Genomic DNA, 24,074 nt, shown 5'->3' with positions numbered 1-24,074 from the left:
GCCATTTGAAATGTCTTTAGTTTTGTGTCATGTCTGTGATCTGCTTTTTTCTACAAAATTAAACAACTGAATGAACATCCTCCGAGGCCGGTGATTCCATAATTTTTGCCAGGGGTTGTAGTATAGATGCCATAGGACCACCACCTCATTCATTCATTTTGTGCCACTTATCTGGGTCTGGATTGCAGTAGCAGTAGACCAAGCAGCTCATTCCAGACTTCTCTATGCTCAGCCAAGTCTTTCTAACTGTTCTGTGGGGATCTCGAGGTATTCACAAGCCAGCTAAGAAATGTAATCCCTCCACGTGGATTTGCCTGGAAGCCCTCCCTAGGGAGACCACCAGGGGCTTCCTTACTAGATGCCCAAACCATCCCAGCTGGCTCCATTTGAAATGAAGAAGCAGCTGCTCTACTCCAAGTTCCTCCAGGGTAATTGAGGTTCTCACCCTGTCTAAGAGTGTAGTATGCCCAGATACCTGACTGGAGGAATCTCATTTTCTATCCTCAACCTTATTGGTTTCAGTTTATGAAGTAGTAGAAGTAAGTTTATGAACATAGGTTGAAAGTGGTTCAGCTCTTTCTCCACCACAATGCTCCCATAAAGTGTCTGTAAAACATCAGATGCTGTCCCAATTTGTCCATCGATGTCACGCTGCAACTTACCCCCAGTTGTGAACAAGACGCTAAGACCCAGAGAAGAGAAGCCACCCTTTTCTATCAGATGGCCATGGTCTTAGATTTGGAGGTGCTGATTCTCATCCCAGTCACTTCACACTCTGCCTCATATTTTCTCAGTGCACATTGGAGGTCACTGCCTGATGAAGCCCACAGAACCACATCATCCTCAAAAAGCACAGATGCAATTCAGAGTTCACCAAACTGGACACCCTCCGGTCCCTGACTGCACCTTCAAATTCCATCTATGTACATCATGAACAGGAGGGGTGACAAGGGGCAGCCCTGGTGGAGTCCATATAGTGCTGAGAATTTCGGACACAGTTCCTACTTTGGTTGTATGGAGATTAGTTCACACGTTGTTCCAAGCTGTTCCAAGTCCACAAAACACATGTAGTCTGGTTGGTCATAGTCCCAAGACCTTTCTACTAGCTTTGAGAGGATAAAGAGCTGGTACACGGTTCCACAGCTAAGACAGAACCTGCATTGTTCCTCTAGAATCTGAGGTTCAACTAACATTCTAAGTCTCCTCTATAGTACCCAGGCATAGGCTTTACGAGGGAGGCTTTACTAGGGAGTGTGGTTCCTCTATAATTTGAAAACTCTCTGTGCTCCCCTTTTTTTAAAAGATGGGGCTAACACCCATGTTTTCCAGTCCAGAGGTACTGTCCCAAACTTCCATGTGTCATTGTATTAGTGTGTGAGCCATGACAGCCCAACAAAATCCAGAGACTTCAGCACCCCAGGACGATTCTCATCCAGACAAGGAGTGTTCTTCACACCATCTGACGATATCCTCAGTTCAGTTTAGCAGCTCTCCTTCCTTCTTGAACACAGCTTGGGCTCAGAACTGCCTATGTTTCCCGTGGCGCCTGAGAGTTTGGCAGAACTGCTTTGAGGTTGAGCAAAAGTCATTCTCCACAGCCTCTCCAAGCTCCTCCCACACCCAAATTTGTATATGTATATATACTAGCTGAGTTACCCCGGTCCACCAATCTGGATCCAAAATTCAGTGGAGTCCTCCATGCCCTAATATCTGTTGAATTCTCTTATTTATCAGTTTTTTGTTATTGTGAATCTCTGTGCTGAAGAAATTCATTCAATTCATTCATTCATTCTATCTGTGGTGCAGATTTTCAGTGGAGTCTTTCATGCCCTAATATCTACCTGTCATGAAAATTTGGTGAGAATCCGTGAAGTAGTTTTGAAGTAATCATTCAAAGCCTATACAAGTGAATCTTGATCCAGAATCCGGATTTGGATCTGGATCACCTCCAAAATTCAAGAGAGTATTCCGTGTACTAATATCTATCTGTTGTGCAAATTTGGTGAGAATCCGTGAAGTAGTTTTGATGTAATCCTTCAAAGCCTATATAAAGTGTAATCGCGATCCAGAATCCGGATTCAGATCCGGATCACCTCCAAAATTTATTGGAGTCTTCCATGGCCTAATATGTATTTGTGGTGAAAATTTGGTGAGAATCTATGAAGTAGTTTTGACGTAATCAATCAAAACCCTATATAAGGCTGACGGTGTGTGTGTGTGTGTGTGTGTGTGTGTGTGTGTGTGTGTGTGTGTGTGTGTGTGTGTGTGTGTGTGTGTGTTCGCACCTGCGCTTTCAACTTAAGGGCCCCAAAGTCTTCCCCCTTGGTGCCCCCAGTCACCATACCAAGTTTGGTGTAGATTGCAGAGGATCCTCGGTTCAAATCCCAGCCTGAAAGGAAAATCACTAAGGGCCCTTGGGCAAGGTCCTTAATCCTCTAGTTGCTCCCGGTGTGTAGTGGGCGCCTTGCATGGCAGTAGCCTGACATCGGGGTTTATGTAAGGCACAGATGTGTAAAGCGCTTTGAGCGTCTGATGCAGATGGAAAAGCGCGATATAAATGCAGTCCATTTACCATTTATTTATTTTCCTGTTTGTGTTTGGAGTTGTGTAATGACCCCCCCTTCCCTAAAACAAAAGACAAACAAAAAAGGTAGGTTTGGTGTAGTTCTGGGGGATTTCCAAGGAGGTGGTCACAGCCCCCTTATGAGAGGACATCTATACTCATGAAACCTCCAACCTTTGTGACGCTATGTAACTCAAATAAAAAAGTACTTGAGCTGAGTTTTTTAATATCAGGTTTGGAAAGTCAAGAGTTGCAAAATTCCCCAGATTCATCTCACAAATTCCCATAATTTTATGTTCTTGGGATTGAAATTGCATCAACGACATGGTCACTGATGTTCACACACAAAAGCAGGGGATTAAACATTTTAAATGGGTTTAAATGTCCCTTAGCAGAGTGTGTGATCATCTTCTGATCTTCTTCCACACTCTGGGTGAATGACCCTACTCTGATAAACACAATTTGCACGTTTATCCTGTAGGCCACTTTGCAGCCAGCTAAGTGGATTTTATTACATATGCTGTTTATGTGTCGCATTAATTTACCCCATTTGCTGTGTGTTTTCCGATAATCTGATAAGCATAGGATCATTTTACTTAATTTGCTCTTAATGTCTGTCTCCCCAGCGTCTTTCTGGATATTTGCTATGCTTGTAATTCTATTGAGATGATCTGATTGGTGTAAATATTTTCAATTTGTATGCAAATCCCAACAGTTGACCTTTTTTTGTGGTTACGGGGAACAGAAGTATTACTCTAGCATAATGCATTTATATGGATCATGTTAAATGTTTTGAAAGTAATGATTTTGCACATCTGCAATTATGATGTGCAGATGCAAACACTTTAAATGAATTTGAAATGCATCCCTGGCTCCATATATAATGTTTTATGATCTGCCTTTTGATATTATTCACATATGACAACATCTGTTGGTGCTTACAAATTTGTGTGACTGTGCAGTATATGATAATATGAACTGATAATGCATAATCACATACGAGAAGGTTAATAAAAATTTGCATTTTCTTTTTTGTAGCTTGTCAGTAGACAAATATGCCATGTCACTGTCACAATGCTTCAACATGCACTCTTTTGGTTCGAAATCAGACATCGTTTTATTTTGTACTGAAAGGTTTTTCTCTTTCTTTTCTTTGTACCGAAATGAAACAATGTCTTATATAAATTGCATTACAACCCCATCTGGATATCCAGTAATTCACACAAATTGTCATGCCCGGCAGGTGCCAGGCACCCGAAGTGTTTGGACCCAAAATGCAAACTCTCGGACTACTGGATGTAGAAGTACTCATGGTCTTTAATTCAGGCTCTGGTTCGGTACACAGGTGATCAGTCGGCGAGGCAGAAGCACAAACAGGGTCAGGCAAAAACGCAGTCATGGGCAAGCAGGGTTCAAAGGCACGAGCAGACACAGACATCATGGGCAAGGCAAAAGGCGCAGTCAAAAAACACAAGGCAGGATCTGGATACACGGCAAAAACAGGACTAGACAGAGCGCTGGTGAGTGTACAAAGACAACAAACGAGCAAGGGTGTGGTGGCTGGGTGGAGACTAAATAGGACAGGAGTTAACTAGGTGCATGTGAGGAACAATCAAGAAGGAGGCGTGGCTAGTGAACGAAGATACTTCATTGTGCAAGACAGTGAGGGAGGACAACACAAGGTGGAGTGAAGAAAAGACAAAGATATGTGAACAGGTACACAGAGCGTGAGTGAAAGAAGACAAAGCAGACAGAGTTAAAGTGAAAGAAAAACATGACAGGTGCAGGATGTGAAGTGAACATAAATAATGGCGTGAGACAAGGACATGAAAGCAGGTGCAGGATGTGAAGAAGGAACAAGAGGCAAAAACAAAACTGAGCTACAACTGAATAAGAGTCAAACAGGAACATGGACTAGACTAAACAAGAACTGGCAACATGGACTAGAATACAAGACGGAGCAAAATACTAAAATGACATTAAACAAAAACTGACTAAAGAAAACTAGGCAGTAATACCAACCATAAGAAGAAGCAGAGAACAAACAATAACCAAAACAAATCCTGACATAACAGTACAACAAATATTATAACCAAGAAGAACAAGAGATAACTAAACAATGACTGAAAACTAGAACAGAGTGAAAGGCCAAAGTAAAAAGTAACAAAGAAAACAAAGTGACAAAACAGAAAATAACCATATGATGAAAATGAAATACCTAGTGAATCATAAGAATAAAGTGGCAAGAAAAACATGACAGAAAATCACATGATGAAAATAATAACTAATAAATCAAAGGCACAGCAGACGGGAAACCACGAAAAGGGGAAAAATAAGGGTTCAACGCCCTGACCTGGCCCAATCCCTGACACAAATCTTTCCTCATCTGTATAATATTACCATTAGCAGTCAACCTTCTGTAGTTTGAAGCCTCCTGACTACATAAGAGGTGGTGCCATAGTTCCCCCATGTGGCCAGTATCCAAAGTGCACACAAATACAGATGGTGAAAAATTACTACTTTTAGCAGCCCAGTGACAGTGGCTCAGTGGTGGGCACAGCTAACCAAAAAGTTAGCTTCGATAACCATTAATCCGATAACTGAAAATTTATCTTTTATGACGCTCAACCGATAAACTGCTACAAAATTTATCTTTATTACAGATAACTGATAACTGTGGCTTCTGATAAACCAGTTTCACTTTGCTGCTGGGTAAATTCAAGGATCACAAACACAAAAAGAACGCACGAAAAGTGAATCAATGAATGAAAAAAATTAAGCCCCAAACACTGTCATCATCTTTCAAAAGAAGTTAAACACAGTATTAAAAGTCACAATTTATCTCGGTGTTATATACCCTGTCATTTACGAAATAAAAGCTGCTGCTTTTTTCACACACTTTGAACCCTGCGGCTTAAACAACCGAAATACGTCTATTGATGCATTGATTGGTAGTAAATACGTGGTCTATTAGATAATAAACCGACCCCATTATTTTTTTTTTAACTATATGGATTTGAATGACGTGCGATTACACCAATCATGCTTGAACCCTCGTGCGCATGCGTGAGTTTTTTCACGCGTGTCGGTGACGTCATTTCCCTGTGGGCAGGCCTTGAGTGAGATGTGGTCCCGCCCTCTCGGCTGAATTCCTTTGTTTCACACGCTGTTCGAGACGGCGCGCGTTGCTTTATCAAAATTTTTTCTGGACCTGTGAGGAATATCCGAGTGGACACTATTCGAGAAATTAAGATGGTTTTCTGTGAAAAGTTTAACGGCTGATGAGAGATTATGGGGTGTTTCTGTCGGTGTAAGGACTTCCCACGGAGCGGGACATCGTGCAGCGCTTCCAGGCACCGTCGTCGACCTGAAAACATCCTAATTTAAGGGTTAATTCACCCAGGACGTCGTGAGAGAACAGAGAAGATTCAGAAGAGGCCGGCATGAGGACTTTATGCGGACATTCCACTGTTTAAGGACATTTTTTAATGAAAGACGTGCGTGCAAATTCGCCGAGTAGTTTCCGTGACGACTCGGCAAATCTGTGTGCGCCGCAACAGGAAAAACACCGTGTTGAAAACCATTTGTAAAATTCAGGCGGCTTTTGATGGCTTTCAACAAGTGAGTAACTGAGAAATTGTTTAACAGCTTGGGCATGTTCCAACTTGTCCGTTAAGGTTTCCAATGGAGGTGTTTTTCCTGTCGCGACCCCCCGCGGTCGGGTCCGGCCCGACATGCGACTCTGCCCGCACGTTCTTTCATTACAAAATGTCCGTTAACAATGGAATGTCCGAATAAACTCCTCATGCCGACTTCTTCTGAAAGTTCTCTGTTCTCTGACGACTTCCTGGATCAACAGAGCCTGAAATGTGGAAGTTTTCAACTTGAAACGGTGAGACGCTGCCGCCTCGAAGCACAGATCGCCGTCAGGTGCCGTGGGCCGTCCTTACGGCGACTCTACCAGACCAAAATCTCTCATCAGCCGTTAAAATTTTTACCGAAAACCAGCTGAATTTATCGAATGGTGTCCATTCAGTTGTGCTTTACAGTTTTGAAAAAATTTTGATCAAACAAAGCAGCAGTCTCTGAGCCATTCCTAAACAATGAAAAAAACGACGACAGGGTAGGCCGACTCCTCACTCAAAGACTGCCCACAGGCAAATGACGTAACCGACAGGCGTGAAAAAACTCTTGCATGCCCACGAGGGTTCAAGCATGTCTGATGTAATCACACGAGATTCAAATCCATATGGTTTTTGAAAAAATAATAAGGTCGGATACTTTTCTAATAGACCTCGTATAAATTCTTACCTATTAGTTTCAGTGGGATTCATTAAATTCTGAAGAAAATATTCCACATAAAGCATCCTGATTATCCAAAACAATGTGTAAATAGTGAAGAAAAGTCCCTCACAGCTGCGCCGTGAGATCTCCTCTCTCCCACCGAGTCTTGGCAATTAAATTATAACGTATCACAAAGAAATAAAATAAAACAATGTTAAAATTAGTCAGTTTTGTTTGTGTCAAGCAGACACAAAGTGAACCTGAACTACACTACCCACAATGCTCCCTGTCGACCGGCCAATTACGTCTTGCGCTTAATGATGATGTCATCAGTATGCAACAGCCAGTCTGCCATAAGCTATGGAAATATAGACCTGGAATGGACGTGCGCGCCTCAATCTATTAGCATCGCTCAGGACAGTAAGGCGCCATTACTAGCACTAGCGTCGCTATTTCTTAACGGATTTTAATAAATGTAGGGTTGTTTTAAAGCCCTTTGAAAGCTCTTTCCAATGGACCTATGCATGTGTGGGAGAAAAAAAACTTTTATGTAAAATGCAGAAATTTGGAGAAATTATGACAAACTGTGCTGCTTTTCTCGCTCTATTGTTGCTATTTGTTAACAGATTTTAATAAAAGTAGGCTTGTTTTAAAGCCCGTTAATTGATCTTTCTAATGAACCCATACATGTCTGGGTAGAAAAAAAATGTTTTATGTAAAGTGTGGAAATTTGGGGAAAAATATGCCATTCTGTTCATTTACTGTGATGTTTTTTTTTCCTGTCATCATAATGCTCGATGGATTTTTATAAATGAGGCCTTGTAAGTTGTATTCAAGCTGATTAAAAGCTCTAATGAACCCATACATGCCTGGATAAACAATCCTTACGTATTAAACTATAAATCTGAAGTATGCCTTGCCATTGTGCTCATTTACCTTGCTGCTTTTTCCACTGTAATATTATTGCTAGTATTTTTTTTTTCCATTTAACCTTTATTTTATCAGGGAAGTCCCATTGAGATTAAAAACCTCTTTTTCAAGGGAGCCCTGGCCAAGATGCAGCAAAATCCTGCCTAGACGAAGCGATACCGAAGCGCCGTGGATTTTCGGTTGGCCCCTGATAGCTGGGCCTCCCCGGTGAACAGAGTCGCTCGTGACTGGACTGGGGCACGGCCGGATATGAGGCCGCCCCTCTCCTCCCACACAACTCATGTTTGTGTAGAACCTGGTGCTAAATCACTTGCAGACGACCTGATTCTGACCTAATGACAACAACATATATATGATTTTTACTAACATTTTATTACAAGTTGATATAAAGCCATTCAGAATTTTTGACTTTTGACCCTCAGTCAGGGTAAAAAGTACCTCCTCCATCCCCCAACCACACTGTTAAAATTGCATGCATTTTTGTTTCCATATTTGTATGCATGTGAACGCAGCTTAATGAAAAGAACTTATGGCATTGAGTTATAGTCTCAGTATATCAATATTAAATTGTGACATAACGACTTTAAAACAGACATTTATTTTACATAATTACATTAAGGCTATTGTACAGTTCATTTATTACTTGAGAATTTGTTTTTGTAGTTGGTGCATTTGATGGTGAAGCACTGGCTGCCTTTTTTCCCCTAATTATGGTTCTGTTTAACGGGTGCCTTAACTGGCTCAAGGCGCGCTCTCTACCCTTAATAATGGCCGCCGTGCAGCACGCTGCTAGTCATGTGACATTCATTCCAGGTCTCTATTTCCATGCCATAAACCACTGATCTACACACGACAGGGATTAAACTATTTTGTTTGATTTTTTTTGACTGTTAAACTTTGCTCACTTTACCAGCAAAAAAAAAATGTTAGTGGACTGAAAGTTATCGGAACTAAATTCATCGGAAGATAATTGGTCCAATGATGGTTTTCAAACTTATTTGAAAAGCTAATCCGCTAACAAAAACATTAGCTTTGATAATTAGCGGTTATCGGATTAGCTGAACAGTGCCCACCACTGCAGTGGCTTCATATATTTATATATGCTTCAACATACTTTCTTTGTGCAACATGTGACACATTTTGACAGTTGAAAACATCTCAGAAAAAATCAGCTGATTGTTGAACCTTAACAGTGACAATGCTACATGTGACTTCTTAAGTGGACGTTTATGTCACGAACTTATTCAAATATGTATGTTTTTTTTTTTTTTTTTATTAAATGATGACTGTAACTTGTAAAGTTTCAAAATGTTTTCATCATGTTTGGTTCATATTTTTATTTGAAAATACAACTCAGTCTAATTTTAGTATTTTAGAAAGTGAAACTGCTTATCATGTGGAATATCCCATGACAATTTTCAGACCTGTTTCGAACCTTTTTTTAAATTATTTTTGAACAAGTGGCTATGATCTTAACAGTAATTAAAGAATATTTAGTGAAGCAGTGAGAACATTTTAAAGACACAATATTTGTAATATGAATTCAAGATTTGAGATTTTGTTTGATATAAAAACAGTTTTATAAATGTTTCAAAAGAAGTACTATTGGCAGTGTGGTGGCCAAGCAGTCAGTGCACTTGTTTTGATAACAGAAGTTTGAAGGTTCAAGACCACTTGTTTCCAATCTCCATGTAATGAGGAGTTACATCAGGAAGGGCATCCGGCATAAAATCAACATGTAGATCCATCTCAGACCTGCTGTGGTAACCCTGAATGAAAAAGGGAGAAGCCAAAAGAACTCTATTTTCAAAAAAAGTACCACATATTTTGTGTTACTAAAAAGACAGTCACTTTTAAGATGGACCCATGGAAAAAAGTTTATCCATAAATAGCTGACTGATCATAATCTGTCAAATAGCATCTACATCTTTCTAGGAATTTGAATTTGAACTAGTTAAAACTTCAAAGAAATCTTTCATTATCTATCAACCTGCCCACCGTACGTTTGAAGCCTTCTGGCTGCATAGAAGGTGGAGCCATAGTTCACCCATGTGACCAAGATCTTCAAAGCAAACTAACCACAAAGGTGTTAGGAGGCCTATAGTGTAACCATCATTTGCCATCCTAAGCGAACAATAGTAGTTAGTTATTACAGACAATGCGCTAATTGCATATCATCTTTTGAAAAAGATTAAACCAACATTAGCCCCAATTCTGTCCCCAAATTTAGCATCCACACTTCAAAAGCTGATTTCTGGCAAAGTTATTGAACCTGAAAATGTAGCACTTTTGTCACTCTCGGCTCCCGGTATATGTTTTATTGAATAGTTCACACTGTCTTAAACACTGAATCAGGTTCAAGTATTCAGCCAAAGACTTGTTTATTTACTGGCAGAGTAATTAATTGATAAATCAATGTCAGGGCCATTATTAGAGTGGCCACTTGCTTAGCTTACTTTGCGAGATATAACTCGTGGTCGGATGCACTCGCAGCGATGTGAAGCAGATCCCTACCCCAGGTGTGTTTCCTTTCACAGTGCTCCGCACCGCCATTGAACATTCATCAGCAATGCCTTTAATCAATACATGATAATAGCACATCTCTGCCTGATAGGCCCTGGTCACCAGTTATAAAGAGATAGATAAGACAGGGATGTGCAATGTGTTGCCTTTTGTAAGCTGATATTGATCAGGTGCTGTGTTGTCTGACAGTGATTATGGATATGAGCGGCGTGGAGACGGCAACTGCAGGCCTGCCTTCTGGTTTAATCCTTCCACCATCTCAAGGAGCTGCAGCCAGGGTCAGAACTACCTCAACAGCACAGGGTGAGCAGACTGGAATTAATATTCTAATATGTTTGTTATCCAGACAACCGGACTCAACCACACTTCACCTGGCTGATAGACGGTTACTTTTGAGAAGCTGGGATGGACTGGTTGTCTGCCTCTCCTACTGACAAATGGCAGCATGAGTTGAATGGTTATGCAGTTCCATGACAGTAGATATCACAGTGTCTTAACTGAGAATAATTTGACATTTTAGGAGCTCACTTGAAAATGTACACTCATATGGTACAGCAGTTTAAACAAAAAGGACTCAGACAGGTATCATGGCCAAGAATCAAACCCATGTCTACCTACTGGTACATACCTGCTCTACAATGAGAGATAGTATCAACCACATATGTCAACACTGTGGTTACTTATTGCATTGAAAAAGAAGCAGAAGCACTTAGTCCTATGCTGGTCCTGAGGGTCATTAGACCAGTGCCTCTCTCCAGATACTGTAGTGTGAAGCGGATGAGAGTTTACAACTGTAGCTAAAAAGGAAGCCGGTCCATTGTGGGTTACCTCCCCAACCACATTGTGTACCCATTTACTAAAGCTGGGCAGTCTGGGACAACTTGAATGCAGTGTCTTGCCCAAGAAGACACACGGTTAGGCTGAAGACCCCCAGTCTATATATTGGTAGGGTAACACCTATCTCACAGAAGCCCATGCTCTACACATTGCTTCAGAAAAATTATTTGGGTATAAATAACTACCTGTACCAATTAGGCATAAAAAAACAACTGTCAACCCAAGGTATGGTTGCTATGCATTTCAAAATAAAAGCACAGCTTTTGCATTGCATTAAGATTTTTGTAATGCAGTGGATCCTGAGAGTATTCACAACACATCTCTTTTTCAACATTTTCTTATGTTACAGTGTTATTACCTCCGCCAAAGAGGTTATGTTTTCGGTCACGTTTGTTTGTTTGTTTGTCTGTCTGTCAGCAGGATAACTCAATAAGTTTTGAACGCATTTTGATGAAATTTTGTGGAGTGGTTGGAAATGACAAGAGGAACAAGTGATTAAATTTTAGTGGTGATCCGGATCACGATCCGGATCCTGATGGTAACGCATTAGCATGTCTATGGCATTTTCAATGTTAAAAGTTAGCATTAAGCAGTTGCAGCTGTCATCACGTTCGGGTGCATTTGTTTTCAAATTGTAATATTTCTTAAATTTATTTTTGTTTATATATGAATAATCTAATGATGATTATATACAATTCTGGAGAAAGAGACAAAAAGAAATAGATCACTGTGCCAAGGAGGGAATCTCTTTAGGGTCGGTGACCCTATTGAGGCTTTTCAGGTTTCAAATCCCGCAAAACTTCGGAGAGGTCACTGCGCTGCGAGATCTCAGTAACATTGAGAACTGCATTGAGATGCTCTGATCACGCTTCACTTTAACCGCTGCACACGGACAACACAATTAACATCGCAGCATAAAACTGTTTTTATATTGTGCCTAAAACTCTTGTGAATATATTCTCTGGGTTTTTAGACGTTGTTACTGCATCAGAATCACAGGCTGCCTCTCTGTTATTTTCAATGGGAGCTGCTGTGAGCTACGCTCGCTTCCTGATCATGTCGTTCTGGGGGAAAGTGAAGTTTGCTGTTTAACGTCTTGATTATTGTTCTTTACAACACTGTTTGTCCTCTTTCTTCCAGACTAATATATAATATGTCTGAAATTCGGTTTGCGCTTATTAAATTCCATGCAGGTTAAATGTAGCAGACACAGATTTTTTGTTATAATTGTCTTAGCAAGTTTTCAGGGTATCATGCAGCAGTCTCTTATTAACGTGATGAAAAGCATTAAAAAAAATGACATTTTTGTAGTATAATATTCATTTACAATTGTCATCGTGTGGATTCTCTATTTTGTTTTAACTGCAGTGACTCTCTGGCACGCAAGGGATTATGGGATATGTGAAAACCCTGAATGGCCTTGTTTAGAGAAGTGTTTCATAAATGTTAAAAAATTCATATATTTGCAGTTTAGTTGAATAATAAATTGAATTTTGTCTCTTATTTGTTTTTGTCTATAAGCACATGCAATATCAATATCAGTGCTCAGATGACAGTAGCTTCTGGAAAAGGTGCAAGTTGCAATAAACTGTGATGCCAAGCGTTAAGGATACATGCTATCCAGTCACAGTAGATGAAACTTTTTTTACTACTAAGCAAACATCATTGTTAGACTTTTTTAGATTCAATGATTCCACGGCGTGTAGATGTTATGGCGTCAGTGACCCCATGGCCTTGGCGGAGGTTTGCACTCTCTGAGTGCTTCTAGTTCCAAAATGGAGTAATTTTTTTCCCCCTCAAAATTCTACTGACTGAAAATAACAATTAAAAAGAAATCACATGTACATAAGCATTCACACCCTTTGCTCAATACTTTGTTGATGCACCTTTGACAGAAATTATAGCCTCAAGTCTTCTTGAATACAATGCCACAAGCTTGCAAAATTCTAACAAAAAACAACCTTTTTCACATTGTCATTATGGGGTATTGTGTGTAGAATTTTGAGGAAACAAATGAATTTCATTCATTTTGGAATGAGGCTGTAACATAACAAAATGTGGAAAACGTGAAGCACTGTGAATACTTCTCAGAATCTCAGTTGATGTCCATGACACCTTGGGGACAGACATCAACCTTTGTCTTGGAAAGATTTTCTTTTACCGCTGTGGCTGTGAATCAGCTTTGCAAAGGTGCCTGAGCCCTTGACACAGTTGTCAGTTGTCATCTGACCTGTTTTTACATGGTCAGGCTGTAGACAGAACGGTTGTGCTAACACATGGCTCTGTTCAGGCAAAAGTGTTCCTAAATGACACACCCATGTAGAACAAAGGGGAATACAATAACATAACATCTAGCACTTAAAACTCAGCTGACATGATGTACAACATGACTGGTGAATGAATAGTGACCCAGGGAAATAGGTAATGGTCACCAATCTTCAAAAGTGTCTTCTCCACTCCACCATGCACCATGAACATTACTATAATGAACATCTCACAGCTTGTTTAGGTGATACTGTGTTTCTGTAGTCTTCAGCCCAGTTGACCTATTTCTCCAGGTCAATGTAACCAAACTTCAATAGGCCTCTTGTCCATCAAAAGATGCATCATTGGCAGCTAAATTATAAAAAATCTCTTGGCCTTTTTAAGTCCATTCAAAGGATAATGAGTTTATGTCACGACATGAACAGACTGACAAACACAAAGGCAGGAGGATGAATGACAAGAGGTTGACAATACCACTTTAGTTATCAGCCAAGGGGTAATAATACACAGATTTGACTCAGCTAGGACATATGACAGTAAACTGAAAGAGACATGCTCAAATCTAAGTTGTATATCTCTCCATAGGTACCGTAAAGTGGTGCTGAACAACTGCACTAAAGGAGTGAAAGAAATGTACACAGCCAGGAAGCAGCAGTGTCCCAACAGACCTCCTAAAGGACTCCTGCTGACCACCCACAATGGCAAACTTACCGCCAACATGGGCAGCAATGTTACCTTTGCAGTGCATCTGGATGAGGTGAGAATACAACCAACACAATTCCATTAATTCTACAGACTTTGTTTGTTTGTTGCTGCTCAGACCAAAAATTGTAGAGAAGTCTGACCCTCAAATCAATGTATCGGCACAAATATGGCAGGGTTTCTTTTTTTTTCTCGAAATACATACGAAAAATGTGACGTCATGTTGTAGCTGCCATTGTCTTAACCTCCTGACTACCACGGCATACATATATATATATATATATATATATATATATATATATATATAATAATACAATTAATGGATGGTAAGGAGTCCAACATAGAGAAAAATTGGATGAAGAAAAGTTATATTGGACGAGGCGTAAATTATGTTCTCCACCCCTCTCCCAAACTAAGCAAACAACAGAGTCAAGTAAATTAGATCAATTTATTTTGTTGTGAACAACATATGAATGCTTCTAAAACGTCAGTAGCATGCTTGTCTACCTTCTTAGTGTTTTTGGCATCCTTGGAGTTCAATATTTCCACCAGTTCCTCCTCTGTGAACTCGGCATACCTCACTGGCAGACGATTTTCTGCTGTTGTTGACATGTTTGTTGCCATTTTTTCAGCCAGCGTCTGTCAGCAAGTTTCTGACCTCCGCGACGTCATTAGTGATGTCATCTCATGAATAATTGTATGCCGCGCTCTGATTGGCTAGCTGTTGGCAGTAAGCTCTAACGCTATTGGTCATTGGGAACCGATCCAATATAACTTTTGGTCCTAGCCTTTTTGGATCCAACATAAGTTTCTGGCGCCAAGCATGCCAAAATACAGGTAAACGATGGACAGAAAGGCTAATCTATGATTGGCTACTGCAATCTGAGTGGAGAACGCACACACACACACACACACACACACACACATATATATATATATATATATGTGTGTGTGTGTGTGTGTGTGTGTGTGTGTATAGCCTATTTAACAGCATACATGTTTGGTATGGTTGTAAAGTAAACCTGCTTTAATCACCCTGTTATGCACAGGCTGCATCATGTTTCCATTCCAAAGAAATGACCTGAGTAAACAATATTTCATTAAAATACTTTTAGTATGAAGCACTCAATTTTACATGCCTCATTCTTTTTTTCTCTGCAGTTCAGAGTTCTCAGCCTTGCATCAAAAATAACATTTTTTCTCCTGTGATCACAATAATGCACACATTCAGAGTAGATATTATGGTTGGTATTAAGTTTGACACATTAGTATATAGACCTCTGAGAAAGCCTTTTAGTACAGTGGCCATGAGACGCCACAACACTTCCAAATTACAGTTAGGCAGATAAGTATTTGTTCCACTGTTGATTTTGCAGGTTTTCCAACCTACAAAGACTGGAGAGGTCTGTAATTTTTATTGTAGGTACACTTCAACTGTGAGAGACAGAATCTAAAAAAAAAATCAGAAAATCACTCATGTCCAGGCCCATTTGAAGTTCCCCAGTGACCATCTGGATGATCCAGAGGAGGCATGGGAGAAGGTCATGTGGTCAGATGAGACCAAAATAGAGCTTTTTGGCATCAACTCCACTCGCCGTATTTGGAGGATGAGAACAACCCCAAGCAAACCATCCCAACCGTGAAGCATGGGGGTGGAAATGTAATTTTTGGGGGTGCTTTTCTGCAAAGGGGACAGGACGACTGCACCATATTGAAGGGAGGATGGATGGGGTCATGTATCGTGAGATTTTGTCAAACAACCTCCTTCCCTCAGTAAGAGCATTGAAGATGGGTCATGGCTGGGTCTTCCAGCATGACAATGACCCAAACACACAGCCAGGGAAACTAAGGAGGGGCTCCGTAAGAAGCATTTTAAGGACCTGGAGTGGCCTGGCCAGTCTCCAGACCTGAACTCAATAGAAAATTGGAGGGAGTTGAAACTCAGTTAAAATCTGGACAAGATCTTTCTATATGGAGGGGTAGACCAAAATCCCTGCTGCAGTGTGCAAACTTGGTCAAGAACTACATGGAACGTTTGAGCTCTGTAATTGCAAACAAATGTTTCTGTACCAGATATTAAGGTCTGTTTTTCAAATGGATCAAATACTTATTCCATGCAATAAAATACAAATTAATTATTTAAAAAATCATGCAATGTGATTTTGTGATTTTTTTTTTTCTAGGTTCTGTCTCTCACAGTTGAAGTGTACCTATTATAAAAATGACATACCTCTCCATTCTTTGGAGGTGGGAAAACAGTGGATCAAATACTTATTTGCCTCACTGTAAGCCAGTAGCAGAAACAAGCAAACAGCATTTAACAACAGGTTGCTGCTTCAAAAATGTCACACGTGCAAAGACAGAAAACACAAATATAACTTACAGAACAATTTAATATGATCACGTATGTGCTGCAAATTCAAAAACATGAATGCTTTGCAATGCTTGACACCACAACAGAAGTAGTCACAACGCACAAAAAATGACTCTACCCAGAGGACTTTTACTAACTTCTACAGTTGCATTACATAGTAAAATAATAAAACACGAAAATACATCTATATTAAGAGTACATTCATCAATAAAGTAAATAAATAAATTTAATAAGCTCTGCCGAATAGGTAAAAATAAAGATAACAGGTCACCACACTGCACTGAGCGGCGGTCTGTCAGTTAAAGTCCTCGAGTCAGAAACCTTTTTTTTTTTTTTTTAACTAGCAGTTCCATTGTGTTAATGTCTTAATTTGGAAGTGGTCTGACCTCTCTTGGCCACCATACCTTTGGGACGCAGTCAGGTTAAATAATGTTTTGACTAAAGGCTGATGTTTGATCTGGGATCTGTGGACCTCTAGTTGGTGAACAGTGAGTGAAACGTGAACTTGGCTCTGTTTCAGAAAGTGCTCATTCTGAACACTCTCTAAAGTTTAATAGAGTCGCCCACGCAAAGCAAGCATTTGAGCCAGCGGCAGCAGCGAGACTCCACAGGAGACTCTGATAGCGAGTAAGAGGCTCAGGCCTGATCAGCAGAAAACGTCCTCATGTTGCTCAGAAAACGCTTCGCTGGTATTAATTGCTGGCTGTGGGACGTTAGCGACAGCAGCAACAGCTCAAGGTAAGTGTGCATCCCAAGGGGTTGTGTCCAGGCACAGGTGGCACATTACTGCACGATGAGCTGTGGATTACACACTTGAGTCAGGTTACGAGAGGGAATGTGTGATGGAAAGGAGGTGATGGCAGGCGAGCTGGACAGAAGACAAATGTGACAACGGCAGAGGAGGGCGGGGATGAGAATCCTTGTGGCATCTGCTCCATTTGAGAAAACTCTCAAGATGAATCCAGAAGTTTAATTTATATTCATGAAGTCTGAAATGGCAGTATTTCTTGTGGAGAGCAAATTGGTTTAAATATTTAATGGGATGAAGGCTCAGTAGCACACAGCCACATTTCTAAATACGAGAGAAAAAGATGTGACATGTTCTGCTTCCATTAGGGGTGCCATAGCATATCATCCATCTGCATCTTCCTCTGTCACACTAAACAACTGCATGTCCTCCCTCAGCTCATTCATAAATGTCATCTTTGGCCTCCATCTTTTCATTCTCCTTTGCGGCACCATCCTCAGCATCCATCTCTCTATATACCTTGTATCTTAATTCTGCTGTGCTCTAACCACCTCATTTACTTCAGCTCCAAGCAGTCTTGCATGTGCTGCCCCTCTGACATGCTTGTCATGACCAAATAAACTCACAGCATCTTCAGCTCTAACACCTCCAACTTTACCTCCTATCTGTTTGTCAGAACCACTGCCACCAAAACCTCACTGCATAGCTGGTCTCACCAACATCTGATAAATATTTATTACACTTTTGCAGCGACCTTTCTACAAATCACTCCCCCCACTTTTCTCCACACACTCCACGCTGCCTCCACTCATCTCTTCACCTTTTCAACTGTATAATTCCATCACTCATTTATATAAATACACTCTGTCTTGGGCTGATCGATTTTCATTCCCTTTCTCTCCAGTGCATACCTCCACTTCTCCAACTACAAATCAGTCTCACTGCAAACATGGAGACTCCCGGGAGTCCATGGAGACTCCCGCCTGAAGTCATCTGTCAATGTATCAACCTTAGAGCCGATCCTTGATGCAGTCCCTCCCCTACCTTGAACACATCTGCCATTCTTACTGCACACCTAACTGCTGTCACATTGTCGTCGTCACATCCTGCACCACCTCCACATACTTCTCTGTCACTCCTGACTTCCTTGTACAAAAACACAACTCCTCCCCATCATTAACTTTCTCAAAACCCAGAACTACACAAGGCAACTCTCAAATCGAGCATTGCACCCGCAGTCATCCCTTTTTGGTTTGAAGTTCACATTGCGGCTCACAGAGAAAGAGGAAATTAAATACCTAACATGCTCATGTTTTCTCTGTACTATTTGAGTGATTCTCACAGTGCTAAATATAAGATTAATTTACAATAAAATCACACATATTTATGATGTTATATAATGTGCTAAAATCCAGTGCAGGTTTCTTATGAAATTCAACTTTCCTGAAAATACAAATTGCTGCTTGACACCTGAAATACGAATAAGTGGATGACAATATGCTGACTGCAAGAGCACGCAGAACATTGTGACACAAAGTGACACCTGAGTCTGGTGCTGCAGCACACTGCAGACAAACAGCACCAAGAATATATTTACCATAATGCACATCATCATACACAGCATGTGAAATGTTATAACACAAATATAAACAAAACTGTAATTTTGCTCCATGTTTGCAGCAGTTTTGTCACGTAAACCCAGCATTTTCTCCTTATTGGCTACTCTATTCGTGAAAACCACAGATTCCTCACATTTTGTGGGACTATGTCTGTTTTCTACAAGGATTTTTACAGGATGCATTTCAGTTCCAAAAGCCCAGTTCTGCATTGTTTCAGAGCTTTGAGCTGTACGTCCGTTCACCGATCATGTGTTCCCCTTTAACCAGCCCAGGATTGTCATATCAGAATCATAAACAGCTAATCATTCAGTTGATTTGTCCAACATCCTTGTTCATCAAGTCAGAAATCATCAACGTTCTTCAAACACTAAGTGCCTCATTTACCAAGGTCCCATATAACAAGTGTTAAATTGCGTGAGCTTTCCAAACATTTGCCTGTTGGATTGGACACCATTTTGCTGGTGATTTACAAAGAGTCAGTGCACAAACGTGTTTGGGTGGGAACATGGTGTAGATGTGGTAATATGATGTATTATCGTATGTGTATACAAATATAAATAGTGCATTTGAATGGGACTGAAATCACTGGGAAATGGAAATTCATCATTTTATGGAATGATCTCCCTGTGTCAATAAAACAGTCCGATTCTGTAGAGACTTTCGAGTCTAGACTTAAGACGCATTTATTCTCCCTTTCGTATGGCTAGCATACTGGCATAGTATGGTACGAGGCTTTCTACCCTTTTAAATTCATTTTCAATTCAACTTTTTTAAAGAGCAGTTTTGAACAGCCAAAACTGAAACCAAGTGCTGTACATGAAGGTCATAAAAACAACAAAGCAACCCAACAACAATAAAAACAGCAATAAATGCAAAACAACTAAAACAGAGCAAGTCTCATTTTGTGTTAAAAGCCAGTGAATAAAAGTGAAAAGGTTTCACCTTAGCAAGATGCCTAATATGAAATAAACTACAATTAAGTGCTGCATTAATTTGGTGATCCAGTTTAAAATAGCTGTCCATCTTAAAACCCAAATTAGTAGCAGTACTAGTCGCATAAGCTGCCAATGGGCCCAAATCACACAGGAGCTGCTACATTTATGAAAATTAAGGTCATCCAGGCCTTAATATCCTCAAAACATGACAGCAAAGGTTTGAGAGAAAAGGCATCACTTTTCCTCAGGGGGACGTATATCGGGCTGTCATCAGCATATCAATGAAAAGCTACACCATGTTTTCTGAGGATAGAGCCGAGGGGAAGCATATACAGGGAGAAAAGCAAGGGGCCTAAAATTGACCCCTGTGGGGCCCCGTGTAAGATTGGAGCAGTGGAGGATTCACAAACCCCAAGACCAGTGCTCATAGTCCTGTCTGCTAAGTAGGACCTAAACCAGTCCAGGGCACTACCACCAATTCCTACTAGCTGCTGCAGACAATGTAACAAAATACTGTGGTCTACAGTGTCAAAAGCAGAGGTCAAATCAAGCAAGACAAGAACAACATATCATTTTCCATTAAAATATTAAATTTTTTTTAAAAGGGCAGTTTCCATGCTATGCAATGTTTTAAAACCAGACTGAAAAACCTCCATGATGTTGTGTTCATCAAGGAAAGCTTTTGAAAGTTGTGCATAGACAATTTTCTCCAGAATTTTAGAAACAAATGGCAGCTTGGAGATTGGCCTGAAATAAGCTAAAACTGTGCTGTAAAGGCCAGGCTTCTTCAGCAGAGATTGTATTACTGCATGTTTGAAGCTTACAGGTACAACACCAAAGGAAAGGCTGCTATTTCTAATGGTCAGAACTGATTGCCCTAAGGTAGAAAAAAAAAAGTTCTTTAAAGAAGTGAGGAGGGACCACATCATGAGGGGAACCTGATGATTTTATATGGGGCACCACATCCTCTAACAGTGAGAGTGTCACAGGCTCAAAACCATTGAAGACCCCTGGGAAAGGAACAAGGACAGAGGGGTCAAAGGTGGGTGGAGAAATGAGAGTTCTTGCAGAAGCAACCGTCTCAATGAAAAAGTACAGAAAACTATTAGACACATCAGTGGAAGTTTCCAAACATACAGGCTGTGGGACATTCAGCACAGAGTCAAATGTTCTGAACAGTACACAAGGGTTCTTGTAGTTTTCTGTCATAATGCATGACAGATACTCTGTTTTGGATTCTTTGACAATGTCTTGATAAGAGCACCATAGCTCCTTTAAAATTTGAAATGAAACCTACAGATTGTACTTCTTCCATCTGCGTTTGGCTCTACGACATTCCTGTCTGGCTGCACTGATTCTGTCATTGAACCAGCGTTCAGGCTGAGCCTTAGACTGCCTGGGTTTTAGAGGAGCCACAGAGTCCATCACAGAAAGGCAGGAGGAGTTAAACCAGGAACAGAACTCCTCTGCATCAATGTGTGCTGAATTGGGGCGCACACAGACAGCAGAGAAGGCAGCTGAGAATTTCCCAGCAGTGAGGGGGTTAAAAGCCCAGCAGAGCCTGATAGGGGCGTAATGTTTAGCTGCCACATGGGAGAAATCAACACTAAATAAAAGTGGTGCATGCTCAGAAAACACACAGTCACCGATCTCCAAGTTTGACACAGTCAGACCATAAGAAAAGACAAGTCTAGTGTGTGCCCGTGCTCGTGTGTGGAGCCGGACACACACAAATTAAAAGAGTCCAGAGGCTTATCAGGACAGCAGACATGGAGATTAAAATTGCCGACAAGGAAGGACAAGGAAGACACGATCATAGTTGGTCATCACTTCTGCAAGGAAGTTGGAAAATTCACTTATGAACTCCTTATTATATTTTGGTGGCCGGTAAATGACGGCGCAGAGCACCAGGTCCGAGCAACCAACTTCAAAAACAGTCAGCTCAAAACTGGAGAAGGATGCAGGACACTGTTTACAGTTAAACATTTCTTTTTAAAAACAATCGCCATTCCTCCACCTTGGCCCAGCACCCGCAAAGAGTTAAAGTAAGAACAATCAGCTGGTAAGAGTTCCACAAGTGGGCTGCACTCACCAATGTTCATCCACATCTCTGTTATGCAAAGGAAGTCCAGATCATGGGAGTTGAATAAATCCCTTAAAATAAAAGTTTTGTTTATCAGCGATCTGGCATTAGCCAGGCCAGTTCTATTCTATTATTCTAAATCTATTTCATTAGTAAACAGAGCAGGTCTCAGCCTCAACTTTATCTAAAGTCTGGGTCTGTTAGTGAAGTTTAGGGCTAGTGGCCGCCGAACACCTTAGTATTTCTTCTGCTTTCCTGTTGCTTAATGCTGAGAAATTATACCTTAAGTGTAGTTTTCTGGCCGACTGATTCTGTTATCTCTTTCTCTTTGTCCGAGATGCAGCTGGATCCACATGCTGGATTGCATCATTTCTGTGGCGGACATGGGACAGACTCCGCTGTAGGAACAGATCAAACGAGTAGCTCAATGAAAGCTGTGTAAATCATCCCATCCAAATAAGACTTATAGGCACAAATGTTTTCTGGTGATAAGACAATGTCAACATCCATGTTTTGTGTCTGGCTACACATCATTTTTCAACCAAAACCCCAACATGTATTCAAATGGTATCTTGATTTAGGGGACTTGTGTGAAGGGCATAAAAAATAGCCATTCTGTTGGTTGGAAATTAACAACACTTGCCCTCTTTTGCACCTTCTGTACAATAGCACCCTGCGAGCGAATGCTGTGAGTCAGCTCAATACAGCTGTAAAACTCAAAAGAAGCAGACGAAGCACATCAGCCAACAGAGCTTGATGTCTCTCATGGATCTGGTTCGGTTTCTCCAAAACACTTAAAATCAATGAAGAGAATAGTGAATCCACAGCAGATGTCAGATTTTCATCCATTGGTTCATTTTCAGATGATTATTGAACTGTTTTGTTTTATATTTATAGTTTTGTTGTTCGGTACGTTTGCACAGCGGCTGACCTGAAGCATCTGTTTACTGCAAAGTTTTCAAATCGTCAGCGGTGACAGATTGCGTCAGATGGTGCAGTTAGTGACTGGGCGAGCGCTCGGCTCCTGTCGGAGTAGAAACCAGCTTCTCATGTGGTTCAGCGTTGTCACAAACAACTTTGGCTTAGTTTTTGCTGGCAAAGCCGAAGTGGCTGAGCTCTGCCAACTGAGTGCTTACATTTCACAGCAGACACACTTAGAGAACACTTTACTTGTACTTTCAGCAGAGAGGCACTGCTTTCTTTCCACTCTGAAATTTCAGATGCATTTACCAGCTGATAATTATTTGGAGTCACTTACCCGGTGACTACAGCTGTGTATCCATTCACCGAGAATGTCTCCATAAATTGACTTATGCACTTATGTCATGTGTATGGTCACAATCTTATTTCTTACTCCAAAATATGCTATGTGTGTTTGAATATTGATGTTTGTTTTTCTGACTGCATATTGTGGCTCAAGGAAGCATCAGATTTTCAGGCATAACTTATAATTAATAATTTTGTAATATCGCTGCTTGATTTCCATAATACGAGGTCTATTAGGTAATAAACCGACCCTTTTATTTATTTTTTTAACTATATGGATTTGAATGACGTGCGATTGCACCAATCATGCTTGAACCCTCGTGCGCATGCGTGAGTTTTTTCACGCGTGTTGGTGACATCATTTCCCTGTGGGCAGGCCTTGAGTGAGATGTGGTCCCGCCCTCTTGGCTGAATTCCTTTGTTTCACACGCTGCTCGAGACGGCGCACGTTGCTTTATCAAAAATTTTTCTGGACCTGTGAGGAATATCCGAGTGGACACTATTCAAGAAATTAAGCTGGTTTTCGGTGAAAAGTTTAACGGCTGATGAGAGATTATGGGGTGTTTCTGTCGCTGTAAGGACTTCCCATGGAGCGGGACGTCCTGCAGCGCTTCCAGGCACCGTCGTCGGCCTGTTTCAAGCTGAAATCATCCTAATTTAAGGCTCTGTTGACCCAGGACTGTTATGTGTCGACGCGGGTTGAGGAGCGGACCTGCGTCAGACAGAACCCAGCGCTAAAAATAACCAGAAAGCGGTTCCAACAACAGAAACAATTTATTTTTCACCTGTGTATAATAATGTGTACAAAACTGAAACAATGTCCTTCTGGTGGAGTGACTGTTGGCACGCTCTTAAGCGCCCAAAAGGATAGAAGCCCGGCGTTCCTGGACCCACTACCACCAGACAAACACCCCCCAGGTGGACACGACAAACTGACTCTCTGTG

At 40.9% G+C, this 24,074-nt stretch overlaps 1 protein-coding gene across 1 annotated transcript in view; it reads left to right on the top strand.

Moving 5' to 3' along the window:
• The window catches only part of sorcs3 (sortilin related VPS10 domain containing receptor 3), a 646,076-nt gene that overhangs the window by 535,293 nt on the left and 86,709 nt on the right, over positions 1-24,074 (top strand). The window contains exons 17-18 of the mRNA XM_034187360.1: positions 10,490-10,603; positions 13,988-14,159. Coding sequence (XP_034043251.1) covers positions 10,490-10,603; positions 13,988-14,159 — 286 coding nt within the window. The remainder of the gene's footprint in view (positions 1-10,489; positions 10,604-13,987; positions 14,160-24,074) is intronic.

Source organism: Thalassophryne amazonica, chromosome 15, assembly GCF_902500255.1.
Source record: "Thalassophryne amazonica chromosome 15, fThaAma1.1, whole genome shotgun sequence".
NCBI lineage: Eukaryota > Metazoa > Chordata > Actinopteri > Batrachoidiformes > Batrachoididae > Thalassophryne > Thalassophryne amazonica.
The sequence above is the reverse complement of the archived record's forward strand: the minus strand, read 5'-3'. Positions and strand labels throughout refer to the sequence as shown.